Consider the following 21,164-nt stretch of genomic DNA (forward strand, 5'->3'; position numbering starts at 1 on the left):
ATAGTGTGACAGTGGTGCACCTAACATACAGGATGGATCATGATCAGTAGACCCCCCCCCCCCGAGAGCCTTATGTATAGGTACAGACCAGGTGCCTCAGAGCCATGTGTGCAGGTACAGACCAGGTGCCTCAGCGTCTTGTGTACAGATATAGACCAGGGGCCTCAGAGCCTTGTGTGCAGGTACAGTATTTATTTTACAGTGCATGAAAAGAAGTACCATGACCAGAAGTTAACTTTCTATTTTATATGCTATATTTTATTTTTATTCATACAAAAATAACAGAGCGATTGATTTATAATAATGGAGCGAAGTATTTCTAAAGGTGCTGTACAATATATAAACATTTACAACAACCACATCATGTAAGACCAAAAGGCTTCTTTGTCGAGCTTTGCAAGGCCACTTGATTATGTACAAGCATGGATATGAGCGAGTTATAGCTCAGGGAGGAAATATACAATATATAGCATAGAAGATATACAATATAGCATCCAGCACAGTGTAAAAGTGTTTGCAATGCTTTTACTGTAGTTCTACATCCCATCATACGTAGCTTTGGTTTCATTACAGTCACTTATAAATTTAAAAAGTGAAAAGAGTGAGATATTTCGAATCAGCATTTGGTTTCTGAATTTAGGAAGAAAATCTTTTTGGATTTCAATATATTGCACAATATGCAGAGTGATTGTTTTCTGCTCTATCTGGTCAGATTGTGTTGATTTTAATTGCTGGGGTGTTTTATACAGGCATTAAGTTTTCCAAAAATGTAATATTTGTTAAAGTAAATAAAGAACATTTTGAAAAGGAGTGTTTAGAGTTGGAGTTAATGGAAAGGAAGTTCAAATACATTTACTGAACATGTGTAGTATTGAGGAGAAAAGCAAGATTTCAACCTGAAAACCAGTAATAATATATATAAAACATACAGAGTAGGTTACTGTACAACAGATTCATGAAACAGGAATTAAACACAAGTATTTTTAGTAGCCTACAGATTATTGTCAAAAGATAATAGACACTTTGTAACAATAAACAACATTTAAGTGGAGCAGCGGGCTGTGGCTGTTCTGTATTCTCTGTGAAAGTTGAGCCCTATATCAAACTGTAATGGCTCAAGAAGTTAGACAAGAGCATCACCACAAAAAAACATATTTAACAATGAATGGTCCATTAAAAGAGAACAACCTGCCATCCTGTCACTGAATGGGCACTGAATACCTGAAACCACAGCCTGGCTATTGTTGAGGATTTGCACTGCTATGTATACATTTACTGTAATTCATACTGTTTCAATTCTAGACAAACATGTAGTGAAAAGCAAAACTTTTATCAACAGAACATCATTCAAACTAATTATATGCATGCATGAAAAAGCATAAACATCATTCACAAAAGTAAATCCTGCTAGCATTTCATGTGCGATTTTGCAAATAAATCTCTTTCCTCCATGCACGGACTACATACTGCCCCTTCATTATATTTTATACATTAACCAGTGCAACTAGGAGTTCTTTGTTATATAGGATGTTAAGATGCACATGCATACAGAATTGTTTTCTTCATTTTGGAATCCCCTTTTGGCACATGCTTAAGGACAGGAGTATTGTTTGGGTTGGCTAGACAGACATTCACAGACACTAAGCTGATTGTATTTAATTAGTTAACATTAACAGAAAAGTGGCAATACTGAATTTTCACATTGGGGATGAAAAATACATTTTAAATGTATTATCGAAAGTAATACAGGTCTTAAATACTCCCTCCTTCATTTTAAGTGTTGTGAGAGTGTCCAAAAACCAATAATTTTCCTCTTCAGCAGGAAAACCTTATTGATATTGGATGCAAGCTGCCTTTATTGCCTTTTCAAAGCCTGATTCTTCACCTAAGTATGTTTCTCTTGCTTCTCGGCCTCCGCTTTTACTGAGCTGGGAACCTTCCAAGGCCCTGGTGTGATGGGAGCCTTCCTGCCCCCGGAGGTAGCACTGTTCTCTGAACCACCAGCATGACCCGTGTCTTTTTTGTGTTGTCCATCTTGCCTCTTCGCCTCCCCGTCTCTTTCTCCAAGCTGCTTCTGGCTCAGCGTGGTCGGTTCCTGGGTTTCTTTCTGTGCCTTTTCTCTTACAGGTCGTTCTTTGCGCCTGTCTGGTGACCTGCTTCTCTGTGGCTTTCCGTCTTTCTCCAGTTCCTCCGAGGCCTCTCTTCTTTGCTCTTGGGCCTTGCTCAGTGAGACCACTTTTTCTTCGTGGTTCTTACTCTTTCCCGCAGGAGGCTTTTCCTCAATGTTGCTGGCTGTTTTGTTCTTCGGTTCATCTCTCCTAGTAGGGTGTTCCCACCTATCCCTGCTTTCTTTGGAATGGCCATGTTTGTCTGCCTTTCCTGAGCTGGTTATTCTTTGTCGGTCATCGCCACAATTAAGCATCTCCCTGTTTCCTTCTGCATGTTCCTTCTTGTGTGCTTTCCTAGGGCTGGACGATCTAGTTCGGGCTGCTTTTGGCTGCTCCATAGCGCGACTTTTCCTTTCTTTGGTTGCTTCCGAGTAGTCTTTTCTTCCTCCCTTCTTTGGACTCACAGATCTGTCCTTGAGTTGAGCTGTGTTCTTCTCAGTCTTTCTCGGGCTGGGTGATCTCTCTTTGTTTATGTCAGATCTTTCCCGGTTGGCTTTCCTAGGACTGGTGGACCGTCCTGATCGGGCAACATTGGACTCTTTCTTTTTAACTTGCAGCTGGTTCCTTGCATCAGGATTTCTTGGACTGGCTGACCTCTCTCGTTTCTCATTTGTTTTGATGGCCAGCTTGTTGTTGGTAATGTCTTGTCCCTTCTTATCTGTGCTTGTTGGAGTAGTCTCCCCACTGACAGGTTTATCCAACTGTCCTGCTGGAGCGATGGCAAAGTCTCTCACTGAGGCATCCTCTTGTCTCGCTGTTGGGGTGGACTCAGGAGAAGAGGTGGAACTGAAGGATGGAGAAAAAGGTTGTGGTTCTTCAGAAGTCGTGACCTCTTTTGGAAAGCTTGCAGATGAAACATTCATAGGATCCATGTGAACTGAAAACCAACATATACACATTTAGACATTCAATTTATATAATGGCATGCAATCTGCTTGATAGATTTAGACATTAATTCAATATATGGTCTACCTCTGAAAATTTAGTGAAGATCCTACAAATGATTCATGTTGATATAAATGTTGTAATATCTAGTTGGCTGGAAAGCAGGATTCTTACAGCTACTGGACCCACAGTGTTATATAACACACACTGCATTCAGAATTGGGACAGACTCATTCTATTTTAGCAAGACGTTCACAATTTGGTCCCTTTATGCAATTAATATATTAAAGGAAGGTATTGAGATATTTGAAATGCAACACATATAAAATGAAAACCCCTTGATCTTTCTAGTCATAAGACCTCATTAGGACAAATCCTTCCTCGAACGTTTTGTGGTAAAAAATGGAAGATTAGAGCAGGAAAAGAGGATCTAAGTTAAAGGACAGCTAAGTTTAAAAGGCAAACATTTACATAATGCTTGTGGAAAAGAGAAGAGCTAGAAGGTTTGGGACGAGAGGTAGTAGAAGCAGTACTGTAGAAAGACATGCAGGTTTACCAAGTTATTAAAGACAGACCAAGTAAAGGAGTGAAGCCTTAGTGATGATCTGGTTTCATGTAGAAGCGGAGGGTAGAAGAGGCCAAACCTGAAGAGGGGAGAGAACCGTCTACAGAATCATAGAAATCGTATTAAAAGAGCCGGTGCAATCGTGAAAATGTCCCATTTTTTTGGCCTTGAACTCCCATTTTTGGAACTAATGTTACTGTACATTTACATACACATATTACTTAGTACTCTTCACATAATACAGTACAGAGCACTGGAGTGCATGCTGACAAGGACAAAGTATGGGATTCTCAGCACAGAGGTGCTGTATAGTGTACTGGAATCCCAGAACACCGGGACAGTGTACTGGAATCCTAGAACACCGGGACAGTGTACTGGAATCCTAGCAGACAGGGACAGTGTACTGGAATCCTAGCAAACAGGGACAGTGTACTGGAATCCTAGAACACCGGGACAGTGTACTGGAATCCTAGAACACCGGGACAGTGTACTGGAATCCTAGCACACCGGGACAGTGTACTGGAATCCGAGCCCACAGGGACAGTGTACTGGAATCATAGCACACAGGGACAGTGTACTGGAATCCTAGCAGACAGGGACAGTGTACTGGAATCCTAGCAAACAGGGACAGTGTACTGGAATCCTAGAACACCGGGACAGTGTACTGGAATCTAGCACACCGGGACAGTGTACTGGAATCCGAGCCCACAGGGACAGTGTACTGGAATCATAGCACACAGGGACAGTGTACTGGAATCCTAGCACACAGGGACAGTGTACTGGAATCTAGCACACAGGGACAATGTACTGGAATCCCTCACAGCACATGGACAGTGTACTGGAATCCCTCACAGCACACAGGGACACTGTACTGGTCCCTCAAAGCACACAGGGATAGGGTACTGGCCTATAGGCACTCACTGTAGTCCGGTACAAGCCCCTGGCCTGGCCTCAGGAGAAGCTGGACCTTATTCCCCCCAGCCTGGATCAGCTCAATGGCCCTGGTGTGAGTGATGCCTTGAGTGGGCTCGCCATTGATCTCAACAATCTGGTCACCCACCTGGTAAAACAAAACCATAGCATAGCAGGTATAGAGGTTTTTATAAGTAAGCATGGTAAGAGAACATTTTATAACTTGTATGTATGTATAGTTTCCCCTGTCTGTAGGCTGGCCTATTGTGAGCACTGCACTTCATCAAGTGCATCACTAATTGAGTCCCAGTCAGTGGATTTGTTTTCATGCACACATTAAATAAACAGAGCACTTCCACGGTGTGCAGCAAAGCATGCAGACCCAGCTTACATGTATTCTTCCGTCTATGAGCGCCGGGCCTTCCTCTGCCAGGCGCAGTATGAACAGGCCCATGTTGTACTCCTTTCCTCCACGGAGACTGAAGCCAAAGCCCCGGGATGCTCTCTCCAGCTCCACCAGGAAAGAGCCAGTGCTCTGTACGGGGGCAAAGAGAAGCCACACAAGGTTCACTTAACCGGTTGAAATGCTGCCAGCACCGTTTCAAAAATGAAAACAAGGGCCCTGCAATGTGCCTTTGAGATTCTTTGCAATATTGAGAGTATTTTGTTTGTCCTTCCTTTCACATTTTGAACAGAGGCAGTATGTAGATCCACCAGTACTTCGGTCAGTTGAATCAAACCCCCACTCTCTATATAACCACTTTGAAGATCTGAAGTTAAGCTAATGGATTAGTAAAGGTAAAATTCTGTAGGGAATCTAAAGTGTTAAATGCATCTCCTTTCAATTAGAATTTTTTTCATTTTACTGAAAAAGCAAAACATGTATTACAGCTGTGTTTAAACCACTCCAAACAAATTATTGTTGTTTGATGAATTCCCAGTTTGCAACAGTTGAACTGGTAGATTAAAGGGATGAGATGCGAGTAATTGTGAATGATGTAGCTGAGTGCAGTGTGTTGTACCTGGGAATGTCTGGTCTCTGTACCCCACGCTGTTCCATGGTGCTGAGTGCAGTGTGTCATACCTGGGAATGTCTGGTCTCTGTACCCCATGCTGTTTCATGGTGCTGAGTGCAGTGTGTCATACCTGGGAATGTCTGGTCTCTGTACCCCATGCTGTTTCATGGTGCTGAGTGCAGTGTGTCATACCTGGGAATGTCTGGTCTCTGTACCCCATGCTGTTCCATAGTCAGTCTGGGGAATGTACTTGCAGTCTGACCAGGAATGTCTTTCATCGGAGTCGTCCTTCTTATCTTCAGTCACTAAATGGGACCTAGAAATCCAGGGCAATGAAATATAATAAATAATCGTCCTGTTAAGGTGTTGCATGTTTAGTTTGCATACAAACTAAAAAAACAAATAAATGAATAAATAAAAATAAATGCATTTTACAGGACTTGATTTCTAGAATGTATTTCCGTCTCCAGTATCTGATGAGCTCCATAAAACAGTCAGACTTCCACAGTCTGCCATCAGCTGCTCCTTCACGCTCTATACAGACACACACTGGATATGTGCTGTTAGTACTGTGTTAGTACTGTACGTGCAGCTTGCAACAGCTAAGTCAGGACAACCAGCAGTGAGACACCTCGTCACTACTGGACTGGGGTTCCATCAGTGTAAATTGGTTACTTTTATTAAAATGGGATTTTTAATTAACACACAATAATGCACTTAACTACTGTCATTAGTATACATTCCTCCCAAAGACATTGACAAGCCACCGGAGCCATTGGACAACGTCTTTGACAGTGACTGAAATGCAGGTCAGTTCTCCTGTAAAGATGTGCCTGTAGTAAAGTAGACCCAGAGGGTGAAGTGTTTAGTATTCAGGCTTGAGCAGACACCCCAGGTTTCTCCCCGCACTGCCGATGACGGCTGGTTCTGTCTGACACCAGCGCGACTCATACCTGTCCTCCAGCATTCTTTGGATGGTTGGCGTCTGTCCCATAGCTCTGTGCTGAGGTGCCGGGCTCTGCTTGGCTGAGCTGGAGCCTGAGGGAGGCCCGCTGTGTTCTTAAAGAAACAAAGCACTGGATTAGTGTTTTCCAGCTAATTACCACAAACAAAACCACTGCTGTACTCAATTATCTGCATTACAGAATAGGTCCAGTCTGCGCACTGATTTACATACATACAACCAGAAGTTACGCAAATAGACGCACAGGCTTCTGCTTTGGTGTAAACCATTTTCAGTGACGATGCTGGATATTCATTACAGGATTCCAGTTTGCAATTAAAATAGGATTCCTGTTGTATTAGTGTTAGCATTAGTGTTTAAAGGAAATGAGTTTGAATCTCTGTCCCGTTTATTAAGCTGGGCTTGTAGAACAGGCAATACGTGAATTTCCTCTGAAGCAGAATGAAGTTGAATTTGAAGGAATTGTAAAATGACAATAAAAAAACCCTCAGATCAGTTCATTACAGGCCCTTACCATCCTCTGGAACCACTGCCAGTGTAACTGCATTTCCTGCCTCTTTAATCAGCTGCACAATGTCGTTGTGTGACAAGTCAACGATGGACTGGCCGTTCACAGCAGAGATCCGGTCGCCAACCTTCAGCTTTCCACAGCGGTCAGTGGGGCTCCCCTCGATAACACGGCCAATCTTGTGCGGGATAACTACAAAGGAATTCAATAGAGAAATATGTTAATTAACTGGAATTTCATCGAGTCAGCACACCAGTTACGGGCGTAAACCTGGTGCAGAATATTTAAAATACAGATGGGAAGATGCCAGGTCTGACTGACATGTGGATAAGGAGGAGGGAGCACCTTTAATTTGTTAGCAGGACCTGTTCCAATGTTTTTGCAGAACTTTTGCAAATCTGCATTTCAAAAGAGAACTATCTGCAAATAATATTTTATTGGTGAGCTTTCAAATATTTTGGAGGGGTCTAAAAATTGTTTTGACTCTTATCTCTGCTGGAGAAATGACAGGCAAGTACTGAAGCTGCCTAAACATGATCATAACACTTTGCATCACCTCTCTCTCTCTCAACATGATCCTAATAATTTATACCACCTCTCTCTCTCTCAACATGATCCTAATACTTTACATCACATCTCTCTGTCTCTCAACATGATCCTAACACTTCACATCACCTGTCTCTGTCTTAACATTATCCTAATTACATCATCTCTCTCTGTCTCAACATGATCCTAAGAGAAACATGATTCCCTTACCTCCAGGGGGTGGTTTATTTTTGGAAGTGAGTATCACAAATCCGAACCCCTCGCTCTCTTTTTTCTGCAGCACCACTTCATAGGGTTCCCCCTGCAGTTTGCTTGGCACCCCGATACGGGGCACTTTAGGGGAGCCGTTTAGCAGGGGATCAGGGGTCACAATCCTTTCTTCATCAGATGTTTTATCTAGTTTTATTTGGGGTGAAATAAAAAGAATCATCTTTATGCTGAATCTTGTAGGTGCTTACAGTTCTATTACTGTTCTCTCCTTGCTAAATTAGTCCAACTTCTGGTTCTAAAACATGTCTTCAACACAAGCAGTCCTTATGTTTTCTTTCAACAGCTAGCACCATAGAAACTTTTCATCTGGTGGCCTGTGACAGGGAGAGCCCTGTTACAGGTTCCTGCGCAAATGTTTGCAGCTGGGAACAGGAGTCGCGTTGCTAGGCAACTAATTGAGCAGCTAGGCTTGCCCAGCGCTGAGCTGATCAGGAGGTCCTGATTGGCTGGGGGGCATGCCTGGGGAGGATGCGCACAGCTGGAGGCTACTGTCATTGTAAGGATGCCGGGACCCTGGGAGTCCAGAAGCAGGTCAGTTTAGGGAATTTAATAGAAAGCTAAGTACTCTGAGCGTTAGCAGTGTAGCAGGTTCCTGGAGCAGGACGTTCCTCTTAGTGGGACCAGCGCTCACCATTTGTGGGTAAAATTTTATTTTGAGCTTTGTTTTCTTCTTAAATGTGACACTAGGGCTACCATTGCCGGTACCCTAGTGTCAGCACCTGTGTGATTAGAACCGCCAGGCGGGTCACTGTGACCCATACATTTTTAAACTGCTTTGTTATGAAAATGAAAGACATACTATCAGACACAACTGAAAAGCTGTATTTGCATCGCAGAAACACCGTATTTAAATGGAAAATTAAACATAAAATACTTTATTTTTACAATGAGCGTATACACAAACAAACAGACTACAAACAAACAGTGAAAAAATATAATAAAATGCACATTTCAAAAGAAACGGGTATGTACATAAACCTGTGTAGATCTGTAAATGGGTATATGTACACACAAAACTATAAAAACGAAAGCATTGTTTCTAATACGACATAAAAATAAAATATAACACTACTTCCGGTATGAGGGCTGCATTGTACTCTAAGGAGGAGCGGAAGCGACAGCGAGTGGGAGAAGTACAGCGTGGAAAAGTACAGAGCAGTTTCGAAGCAGAAAGGAGAAATTGCATCTTGAATTGCTTTAATCAGAGGACATCGGGGAAACATAGCAGCAGCTCAAAGTCAAACAGCCGCGTGTGTTTTTCTGATAACAAACAAGCTGAAACTCGGAGCAGCTGATTCAAATTCAGCGCCGTTTTGAGACACGGGCGAGGGGAGGAGCCGACAGCACAGCAAAACAACGCAGTTAAACGAGGCAGTCTTCCCAGCGACAGCGAGTGGAAGCGACAGCGAGTGGGAGAAGTACAGCGTGGAAAAGTACAGAGCAGTTTCGAAGCAGAAAGGAGAAATTGCATCTTGAATTGCTTTAATCAGAGGACATCGGGGAAACATAGCAGCAGCTCAAAGTCAAACAGCCGCGTGTGTTTTTCTGATAACAAACAAGCTGAAACTCGGAGCAGCTGATTCAAATTCAGCGCCGTTTTGAGACACGGGCGAGGGGAGGAGCCGACAGCACAGCAAAACAACGCAGTTAAACGAGGCAGTCTTCCCAGCGACAGCGAGTGGAAGCGACAGCGAGTGGGAGAAGTACAGCGTGGAAAAGTACAGAGCAGTTTCGAAGCAGTAAGGAAGCAGGTTGACAGTTGCAGAAGAAACTAAACTTCAAAAAAAAAAAAAAACCCTCAACATGGTCTTCAAGCCAGTAATCTGTGACACCTGCTTGATGTGGGAAATCCGAGAAAACCCAGCGGAGCTAAACCAAGTGTGCGTAAAGTGCCGCGCGATCCAGGATTTGCATAAACTAGTAAGTATGCTAGAAATGGAGCTGGAAGAAGTGAGACAGCAACAGGATCTTGAGGAACTGGCACACCCACAATTCATGGAAGTCTGCATCACCCCTAACAGACTGAAAGCCACCAGGGAGATAGAAGGTCAGAACAGCTGGGTTCAGGTAGGCAGAAGCAGGGAAAAAAAGAAACTTCGTCAAACACCACCAGAAATCAAAACAACCAACAGATTTGAGTCACTTCAGAATTGTGATGAGCAGAACCAACAACAAGAGAATGAAAGGAACAACATCCAGGACCCTATTGACAGTGGTGACCAGACAGCAAAAAGAAGGGAGGTCATGATTGTTGGGGACTCCATATTGAGAAACACAGCAAGTTCAGTTCGCAGTTTGGACCCCCTTACTACAACAGTGTGCTGCCTTCCGGGAGCCTCGGTCAAGCACATCACTGAAAACGTGGACAGGCTCCTAGAACGAACAGGAGACGACCCGGTAGTAGTCGTCCACATCGGTACAAACAACATTGGAAGAGACAGACCAAAATCCCTGCAAAACAAATTCAGAGAGCTAGGAAGGAAATTAAAAGAGAAAACCAAAACTGTGGTATTTTCTGGTATACTACCCGCACCTTGCAAAGGACCATATGGACAGCTGGAAATAATAAATCAAAACCAATGGTTGAAGACGTGGTGCACACGGGAAGGCTTCACCTATCTTGATCATTGGACCACTTTCTACAACGAGGACTATCTGTATAGACGGGATGGACTGCATTTAAATAACAAGGGAACTAGTCTACTTGGAGAAAAGATCCTCGAGCAGGTTCGGAAGCATTTAAACTAGAAAGGAAGGGGGGAGAAATCAACAAAAAAACAGAAGGGAGACCGCATCAAAACAAGAACAACAACTCAGGTAAGACAACCATTAAATGTATTTATCTAAATGCTAGAAGTATCAGAAACAAAATTCTAGAACTTGAAGCTACTGCACTAACAGGTAACTATGATGTGATAGGTGTTACAGAAACTTGGTTGTCTGAGAGTGATGGGGACGAATATAATATTTGTGGGTATACACTGTATAGGAAAGACAGGCAGGACAGAAGAGGAGGAGGGGTAGCGCTATACATAAGAAACAGTCTTGAAGCCCAGGTGTTAAACCTGGACAAAGAAAATAAAACCGAATCAATATGGGTCAGAATAACAGACAAAAATTCAAAAGGCATAATAATAGGAGCATGCTATAGACCGCCAGATTCAGACGGTGAGCACAATAATCTGTTATACAATGACATTAGAAATGTGTGTAGCAAAGGAGAAGCCATACTAATGGGGGATTTCAACTTCCCCCAAATAAAATGGGAAAACCCGGTGGGTAGCGCGAAGGATGAAATAGAAATGGTGGAAATGACAAATGACTGCTTCCTAACACAATTTGTCAAGGCACCCACTAGAGGGGAGGCATGCCTTGATTTAGTCTTTTCAAATAACGAAGATAGAATAACTAAAACAGAGGTCAGAGAACCACTGGCAAACTCAGACCACAACATGGTCTCATTTGAAGTGTTTTTTAAATCCCCAAAAGTAAAGACTAAAGCTAAGGTTTACAATTTTAGAAAAGCAAACTATGAAGGTATGAAACAGAGACTAACAGAAGTAGATTGGAGTAAAATAGAAAAAACACCCACAGAAGAAGGATGGTTGTTCTTCAAAAATGTAGTACTAGAGGCGCAAAACAATTATATCCCTAAAGTAGACAAATCTAAATGTAAAACTAAATTGCCAAAATGGTTTAATAGATCAATTAAAAAAAATATTCAGCGAAAAAAGGCACTTTACAGAGCATTAAAAAAGGACCAAAAAGAAAGTACGCAGAAAGAGTACACAGAACTGCAAACGCAAGTCAAAAAGGAAGTTAGAAAGGCCAAGAGAGAAATAGAAATAAACATTGCTAAGGGAGCTAAAACCAATTCCAAAATGTTTTTCCAATATTACAACAGCAAGAGAACATTCAAAGAGGAGATTAAATGTTTAAGAGATACAAATGGCAAAATCGTAGAGGAAGAAAAAAAAATAGCAAATATGTTAAATGATTACTTTTCACAAGTTTTTACAAAGGAAGATACTGACAACATGCCCCACATGTCATCCAGTTCCTATCCAGTTTTAAATAACTTTAGCATAACTGAGGCAGAAGTGTTAAAGGGACTAGGAGCTCTTAAAATAAACAAATCCCCTGGGCCGGATGAGATCCTCCCAGTAGTACTCAAAGAAATGAAAGAAGTAATTTACAAACCGCTAACCAAGATCATGCAGCAGTCTCTTGACACAGGGGTGGTACCGACAGACTGGAAAATTGCAAACGTAATACCGATCCACAAAAAGGGAAACAAAACTGAACCAGGTAACTACAGACCAGTAAGCCTGACTTCTATTATATGCAAACTTATGGAAACTATAATAAGATCCAAAATGGAAAATTACCTATATGGTAACAGGGTCCTGGGAGACAGTCAACATGGTTTTAGGAAAGGGAGATCGTGCCTAACTAACTTGCTTGATTTTTTTGAGGATGCAACATCGATAATGGATAATTGCAAAGCATATGACATGGTTTATTTAGATTTCCAGAAAGCTTTTGACAAAGTCCCGCACAAAAGATTAATTCTCAAACTGAACGCAGTTGGGATTCAAGGAAACACATGTACATGGATTAGGGAGTGGTTAACATGTAGAAAACAGAAAGTACTGATTAGAGGAAAAACCTCAGAATGGAGTGTGGTAACCAGCGGTGTACCACAGGGATCAGTATTAGGTCCTCTGCTATTCCTAATCTACATTAATGATTTAGATTCTGGTATAGTAAGCAAACTTGTTAAATTTGCAGACGACACAAAAGTAGGAGGAGTGGCAAACACTGTTGCAGCAGCAAAGGTCATTCAAAATGATCTAGACAAGATTCAGAACTGGGCAGACACATGGCAAATGACATTTAATAGAGAAAAGTGTAAGGTACTGCACGCAGGAAATAAAAATGTACATTATAAATATCATATGGGAGATATTGAAATTGGAGAAGGAATCTATGAAAAAGACCTAGGAGTTTTTGTTGACTCAGAAATGTCTTCATCTAGACAATGTGGGGAAGCTATAAAAAAGGCTAACAAGATGCTCGGATACATTGTGAAAAGTGTTGAATTTAAATCAAGGGAAGTAATGTTAAAACTGTACAATGCACTAGTAAGACCTCATCTTGAATATTGTGTTCAGTTCTGGTCACCTCGCTATAAAAAAGATATTGCTGCTCTAGAAAGAGTGCAAAGAAGAGCGACCAGAATTATTCCGGGCTTAAAAGGCATGTCATATGCAGACAGGCTAAAAGAATTGAATCTGTTCAGTCTTGAACAAAGAAGACTACGTGGCGACCTAATTCAAGCATTCAAAATTCTAAAAGGTATTGACAGTGTCGACCCAAGGGACTTTTTCAGCCTGAAAAAAGAAACAAGGACCAGGGGTCACAAATGGAGTTTAGAAAAAGGGGCATTCAGAACAGAAAATAGGAGACACTTTTTTACACAGAGAATTGTGAGGGTCTGGAATCAACTCCCCAGTAATGTTGTTGAAGCTGACACCCTGGGATCCTTCAAGAAGCTGCTTGATGAGATTTTGGGATCAATAAGCTACTAACAACCAAACGAGCAAGATAGGCCGAATGGCCTCCTCTCGTTTGTAAACTTTCTTATGTTCTTATGTTCTTAAAGTCTGTCCGCTCTTGTTTTAATGTTTAAACAGCCCTCAGCCCTCGTGCTCGTCTTTGTTAAGATTTGGATCCTGATGAAAATCCTCTGCCAGTGACAGCAGAGCTCTTCTGTGATGAGATTCCAGACGAGGGTGAACCAACCCCTGGTAGCAACGCCCTGCTACTGTCATCTCATTAAGACATTCAATAGCATGACTCTCCCTTCACTGCACCGACCTTGCCCTGAATAGTACACCGAATGGCTCATTAAAATCACAAAATGAATCATTTAATTACTTAGGATCCACACAATGATCTTCGGGAATGTCCTTTTGTTTTGCTCAGAAATCTATTAATATTCCCCTGAAGAGAATTATACACACTGAATGGTAATACCTCTTGATTCAAAACCCAAACTACACTCCACATGGGCTGGATTCTCCTCTTTTTAAAGTAAAACAGCCCAGTTTAATGTAAATGCAATGTGAAAATGAATTCAAGGGAAATGTGAAACTGCTATAAATACAGAAAGGGTGCTAATAGCACACTTCTTGGAGGTTTTTCACAATGAAATAAGGCGTGTCTTGTCATTAGAGCACTGTGGGCATGTATCTGCCCTGCAGCAGAATGTTCTTCATACCTGTGTAGAACACTTGTCTACGCACTGTAAGCAGCACGTGGCCAGTGCGAGCTGCATTAGTCATGAGCTCCAGGACCTGCTTGTGGGACTTCCCCTTGATCTGCACCCCATCGATACACAGCAGCTCATCTCCAGCTCGCAGGCGGCCATCCATCTCTGCAGCCCCCAGGGGTATGATGGCTCCAATGTATACCTGTCACCGGAGCACACAATTAACGCACAGCCTACCCGCGCAAACAGGCTGTCCACCGACAACGCAGTCCCATCCTTCTAAAGAGCTGTGTGGAGCTGCATGACTGCGGCCTTGTTTTCAGGGTTATTTCTCTTATATTTTCAACGCTGATGTTTGAAACGGCCTTGTCTGTTCCCATTGCTGTTCATACTCAATATTTTAGGGGAATGATTGGGGATGCATCTATAATTATAAGAATGAGCTATTTCAGGAAATGAAAATCAATAAATAACCAAATAAAAAAACAATGGTAAAAATAAAATCATTTGAGTTGGTTCGGTTTATTTGTCGTCACGGATACTCACTGGCTGTTCTGGTCCCTCCCCTCCCAGAACCCGGAACCCGAATCCGGAATCGTGCTTCCGCTTTATGAACACATCCAGATCCCTGGTGTTCGGAGCTGCGGGGCATGAGGAAACACAAACAAGCACAGAACCATGCTATTAGTCAATATACACCAACACACACAAACACACACACGCACACACACACACACCTTATTAATGAAGCCATCATCTGTTTAAGTGTAGAGCACAGAGGTAAACATTATGAACTTTAAGCATCGGCGAGGCCTGCTATCTGTCCATAATGAATCTTTCTCAATAAAATGCTGCAGATCCCCACCCCAATGCCAGCCAGCTGGAGATCCAGGACTGTTCCTTCAACCAGACCGCTCTCACTGTCTGTGTGCCTTCCATCCCTCCCACAGAATCCACTTTAAATCGCTCTAGGCTGCAAGAAGCTTTTTTTTCATAATAAATAATAAATAGATGAAATTTTTCTCAAGGAATCGCTGCTTCGCATCAGTTGCAAATCACAGAGGCATTACTTCTGGCAGACAGAGGAAGTTATTGCATTCTACTGGCAGACTGCTTGAGTTTCCCCCAATAGACTCCACTCACTTCACACAGGACACCTCTATCTATACTCCCTGTTCATGGAAATGGTGGGAGAGAGCTTGTGATTGTTCATCAATTTACAGACAGTCTACACGGCACTCCTTACAGCACACTCATGTTACATACAGTCCCTCATCTACACATTCACGAGCAGATGCACACATATAACACACACACACTCACCATAACAAACAACAAACAACAGTCTCAGACAATCAGGAGAGCCCTCTAATCTCACACTGATTGAGAATCTCCACACCAATGAGTCTGGTTTCACAGATCCGGATTAACACTAATCTTGTACTACCTAATGTAACCTATAGGAAGTCTACACATCCTTTCAAATTTTTCACCTTTTGTTGCCTTATAGCCTGCAATTAAAATGCTTTAAAATAGTTTTTTTTTCATTGATCTACACATCCTACCCCACAACTTCCAAGTGAAAAAAATATTCTAGAAATGTGTACATGTGACAACAATATCCCAAGCATTCCACAAATCTGGCCTGTATTTTACTCAAGAAAGCCCACCTTGAATCCCATTTGAAGTATGCAAAAACACTCAGGAGATTCTGTAGCTGAAATGGAAGTTCACCTTTCAGCATGACAAAGACCCAAAGCACACAGCCAAACCTATACTGGAGTGGCTAAGGAACAAAAAGGTAAATGTCCTTGAATGGCCCAGTCAGAGCCCCGACATAAATCCAATCGAAAATTTATGGCATTACTTGAAGATCGCTGTCCATCAGCGCTCCCCAAGGAACAGTTTTGTAAGAAGAATGGTCAAATATTGCCAAATCTAGGAGTGCAAAGTTGGTAGAGACCTATCCCAACAGACTCACAGCTGTAATTGCTGCCAAAGGTGCTTCCAAAAACTATTAACTCAGGGGGGGTGGAGACTTAACCAATTATGAACTTTCAGTTTTGTATTTTTAATATATATTTTTCTCAATAAAAACTTTTTTTCCCCCTTAACAGTGTGCAGTATGGTGTGTAGATAAGTGAAAAAAAATCCTCATTTAAATGCATGAAACTCTGAGGCCTCTGACATAACAAAGCAACACTGTAAATTTACAGTATAATCGTAAATCTCAAAACTACTCACTTCTAAATCTTTGTAGTCATTTTAGTATTGCTTTAGTATAAATACATGTTAATTTGGATTCATATGTTGTTTTTTTCTGACTTTATGTGAACGAAAAGACACACATTCGCTCGTTTTCTCATTGGAAATAGTGACATTTTGAAATTTACCTGTCCTGGTCACAAAAGCAAAGTTTTGGGGGAATAATACCCATTTTCTATACTTTTGAGGCATAAGCAATTAGGAAATAACACTTACTACCCAGGAACAAAAAATAAATTAAAAATTGTTACACGGTATAATCGGCAAAGCACCGATACAAGTAAGAAAAAACAAAATCAGCAATCAGCAGTTTTTGATATTTTAGCCTATAATGTCACCAAATTTCTTCCAGCACAGAATCCAGTGTTTGGTCAGGCGCATGCTTTCTATACTAATGACGCATAGCGTCTCAGTGCTCTAACAGTGGTGTTTGGATGATTATTATTTTTATTTTTTTAAATCTCTGAAGGCAACAATAGTATAGCGAGTTGCATGCAGTAGAACAGAGTTGATGCTGCATTAAATCTAGTGATGAGCTGTGAGCAGAATGTTATTCTGATCAACACTCCTCCGTGTCCAAACAGTAAAAGAAGTTCTTAGTTAGTGCAGACTGCCAGGACTTTACATCATCATCACTATCATTATCATTATTATTATTATTATTATTATTATTATTATTATTACACAATGTACTTCATAATGACCTTTTGTAATGTGTGTTTATCTTGCTTATCTGCATTGGTTGTGAGTGTATTCTGTTCATTGGTATTCTATAACAGAGTGGGAGGGGCTCTATTTCCTAGTTATAACAGTGTGGGAGGGGCTCTATTTCCTCACTATAACAGTGTGGGAGGGGCTCTATTTCCTCACTATAACAGAGTGGGAGGGGCTCTATTTCCTCACTATAACAGAGTGGGAGGGGCTCTATTTCCTCGCTATAACAGAGTGGGAGGGGCTCTATTTCCTCACTATAACAGAGTGGGAGGGGCTCTATTTCCTCACTATAACAGAGTGGGAGGGGCTCTATTTCCTAGTTATAACAGTGTGGGAAGGGCTCTATTTCCTCACTATAACAGAGTGGGAGGGGCTCTATTTCCTAACTATAACAGAGTGGGAGGGGCTCTATTTCCTCACTATAACAGAGTGGGAGAGGCTCTATTTCCTCACTATAACAGAGTGGGAGGGGCTCTATTTCCTCACTATAACAGATTGGGAGGGGCTCTATTTCCTCACTATAACAGAGTGGGAGGGGCTCTATTTCCTCACTATAACAGATTGGGAGGGGCTCTATTTCCTTGCTCTTAAATGATCCAGTACATGAAGTAACTGCCGAGACGACTCACGCTTGTTCTCGACCATTGCCTTGGATTTGATGTAGACCTCGGAGGGGTCCAGTCTGAGAGACGTGGGGTGGAGGAAGTCTGGGGGAAAGGGAAGGGCCTGAGGGATGGAGTCACTGGGGTTCAACGCCTCGGTGCTCGCCGTCATCTCTTTCTGCAAGAAAAAAAAAGCCCTGTTTAAAAGCAGCAGCACCTGGGCCACTTCCTGGACTACACTGTGCTGCTTTGGCGTTTGCTTGTTTTCCTTGCTGATGCCACTTCGGGGTAAGAGAAATCAAGCTGTCCTGCAGCAGAGGGCAGCTCTGGTGTTAATCAGAGCCAGACAGGCTGGGCTGGACCGGGTGGGAGCCTGCAGCTGCAGGTGTCATTGCAATGTAGTGAATGTAATCAACGGCAAACAACAACCATGTAATCATTACCCACAAGTAGTTTGTATACTTTGCTTCACATGAACAGTGTTTGTATAACACATGCATTTCTTTACTTCATGAGCGTTAGAAATAGCTTTGCAACTTCTTGCTAAGGTTACCTGGGAAAATACATATATTTATTCTTGAAAAAAATTATCAGCAACAAATAAACAGAATGTTTCATAACAATGGCATCAAATGGCTGATGGAATATATAGTGCACTCACACAATAGAAATGGCTGATAGAATATATAGTGCACAAACACAATATGTATTCTGGTTGCAATTGATTCAGGTTACATTCTGAAGCATGCTGTGTGGTGAAGCAGAATGCAGAGAGGGTTAAAAAAGAACAATATTATTAAAAACATTCATTTGGACTTACAGGTTTGAGAGACTTTACAGGTGACGTTTGACCTAAAAGACAAAAAGAGAATGCAATTACTATTAATAAAGCAGGACCAGTAGTCTTATTAAATAAATAAATAAATAAATACATAAAACATGTGTAATTATTTATCATCTATATGAGCATCTATATTACAGTCCCTGCTTTCTGAACCTCGGAAAGTTATTGGAGAAATGTTCTGTATTAACAGAGACACCGCTCTCCACAACAAACCCCTGCAGTCCAATAGAATCTCAAATGTTCTGTATTAACAGAGACACCACGTTCCACAACGAACCCTGCAGTCCAATAGACTCTCAAATGTTCTGTATTAACAGAGACACCACGTTCCACAAAGAACCCTGCAGTCCAATAGAATCTCAAATGTTCTGTATTAATAGAGACATCGTGGCTCCACAACGAACCCTGCAGGAAGTACAATAGCATCTCAAGCCCTGGTTGTAAGTACTGTAACAGGAGTTCAGAGAGTTCTTCCGTGGAATGGTAAGGATGGTTATTTTTCACAAATGTAGGACTACAGGTGCAAAACAAATATATCCCAAAAGTAGATAAATCAAAATCAAACTAAAACAAAATGACCAAAATGGTTTAATAGATCAATAAAAATATTCAGAGAGAAAAAAAGCACTTTAAAGAGCATTTAAAAGGGACCAAGAACAAAGTACACAGAACTGCAAACACAAGTCAAAAAGGAAGTTAGAAAGGCCAAGAGAGAAATCAAAATGAGCATTGCTAAGGGGGCTAAAATCAATTACAAAAAGTTTTTCCAATATTATAACAGCAGAGAACATTCAAGGAGAAAGTAAAATGTCTAAGAGAAACACATGACAAAATCATAGACAAAGAGAAAAAAATAGCAAATATATTAAATGATTACTTTTCACAAGTTTTTACAAAGGAGGATACGGACAACATGCCCCACATGTCGACCTGTTCCTATCCAGTTTTAAATAACTTTAGCAGTTATTTATAAACCACTAACCAAGATTATGCAACAGTCTCTTGAGACAGGGGTGGTACCGACAGACTGGAGAATTGGAAATGTAATACCGATCCACAAAAAGGGAGACAAAACCGAACCAGGTAACTACAGACCAATAAGTCTAAAATGGAAAATTACCTATATGCTAACAGTATCCTGGGAGACAGTCAGCATGGTTTCAGGAAAGGGAGATCGTATCTAACTAACCTGCTTGATTTTTTTTCGAGGATGCAACGTCGACAATGGATAACTGCAAAGCGTATGACGTAGTTTATTTAGATTTCTAGAAAGCTTTTGACAAAGTCCTGCATAGAAGATTAATTCTCAAACTGAATGCAGTAGGGATTCAAGGAAATGTATGCACATGGACCAGGGAGTGGTTAACATGTAGAAAACAGAATGTACTGATTAAAGGAGAAACCTCAAAATGGAGCGAAGTAACCAGTGGAGTACCACAGGGATCAGTATTAGGTCCTCTGCTATTCCTAATCTACATTAATGACTTAAGTCATATAGTGGCAAACACAGTTGCAGCAGCAAAGGTTATTCAAAATGATCTAGACAGCATTCAGAACTGGGCAGTCACATGGAAAATGACATTTCCCCTTGCAGTCCATTTATTCACCGCCTGTCAGGCACGTCAGGTCCAATTTATTTTCACACAAGCTGTTTATTCTACACGCGCTGTTTAAAAGTAATTTTATTCACAGTAAAACAGGTTTAAAAGACACTGCATATCAACAGGACACTCAGTACTGCATCTCCAGCCCTGCCTCACTTCTTGTTCACTGTATTTATCACCTATCTCTTCATAGTAGTGCATACTGATAAATCATCTCCTGATCACTCGGTTTATCACCAAACTCCTCAATAATTCGATCCAAGTCATTATTTTATCACTATAACATCTCAAAAAGCTTGGCAAATGTCTGCAGTATTCTTTGAGCGCTGGATGCGGAAGCAGCTATTTTGTTTGTTTGTGTCTGTGTTAGGTCTGTGGTGAAGGGACTATGCGTATTGCTTTTTTCGGCTTCTATTGGCTTCACTCGGCCATTGAAAGCTTTTCTCTGCTTTTTCCAGAGAAAAAACAACTAGGGACCTGTGCGTGACGTCTTTTTGACTATGTCGGACAAGGTCCGACATTGGACCGGAAAGGAAAAATTGGAATGTTGGTGGAGCATTCACCATGCGAAATGATTCTCCGCAGTGGTCATTACTTAAGTGGAAACATTTATTAACCCAACATCCTGGCTAATCGCATCCTGCCAAAAAACACAAGCTGACCAGCTTAATTGTTTATCGCCCGATTTATTGCCCGCCCCCTATAGGATAAGTTACACAAATCAAGAAGCCCATTCTGCAATCCTACTGCACTGTGAGAGGCTGGCTCATTACAATGCATGAATTTGAAGTGCAGGATGTTATCTACTGAAGGTTACAGAATATTTAGCAAGCAAGCAATCTGAGGGTAAAATAGAAAACAAACTGGCTCCCTCCCCATGCACAGCTACATACAGTCATATATGCGAAGTGCTTGTACTGTTGTATTTGTTTGGCTTCTGTGCGTCTCCTAGGATATGATTGAAAATGTTCTACCCCAAGGGTTTGTCCAGGAGGCCGAAGAATTAAAAACAGTTACAACAGTGCTT

At 41.5% G+C, this 21,164-nt stretch overlaps 1 protein-coding gene across 3 annotated transcripts in view; it reads right to left on the reverse strand.

The window, feature by feature from the left end:
* Positions 1-231: 231 nt before the first annotated feature.
* LOC121299593 (membrane-associated guanylate kinase, WW and PDZ domain-containing protein 3-like) overlaps positions 232-21,164 on the reverse strand; it is a 139,530-nt gene continuing 118,597 nt past the window's right edge. Inside the window, exons 11-22 of one of the 3 annotated variants that reach the window (XM_041227405.1) lie at positions 18,510-18,541; positions 17,717-17,867; positions 14,655-14,749; positions 14,118-14,310; positions 7,775-7,960; positions 7,025-7,210; positions 6,500-6,605; positions 5,739-5,862; positions 4,922-5,065; positions 4,540-4,678; positions 3,610-3,697; positions 2,955-3,045 (exon numbers count right to left, since the gene is read on the reverse strand). In XM_041227405.1, the coding sequence (XP_041083339.1) occupies positions 3,648-3,697; positions 4,540-4,678; positions 4,922-5,065; positions 5,739-5,862; positions 6,500-6,605; positions 7,025-7,210; positions 7,775-7,960; positions 14,118-14,310; positions 14,655-14,749; positions 17,717-17,867; positions 18,510-18,541 (1,406 nt within the window). In that variant the 3' untranslated portion in view covers positions 2,955-3,045; positions 3,610-3,647. Of the gene's footprint in view, positions 3,046-3,609; positions 3,698-4,539; positions 4,679-4,921; positions 5,066-5,738; positions 5,863-6,499; positions 6,606-7,024; positions 7,211-7,774; positions 7,961-14,117; positions 14,311-14,654; positions 14,750-17,716; positions 17,868-18,509; positions 18,542-21,164 lie in introns of all 3 variants that reach the window. The other 2 variants (XM_041227406.1, XM_041227404.1) reach the window with 2 other exon arrangements.

The sequence above is a fragment of the Polyodon spathula genome, chromosome 25 (genome assembly GCF_017654505.1).
Source record: "Polyodon spathula isolate WHYD16114869_AA chromosome 25, ASM1765450v1, whole genome shotgun sequence".
Taxonomy (NCBI): Eukaryota; Metazoa; Chordata; class Actinopteri; order Acipenseriformes; family Polyodontidae; genus Polyodon; species Polyodon spathula.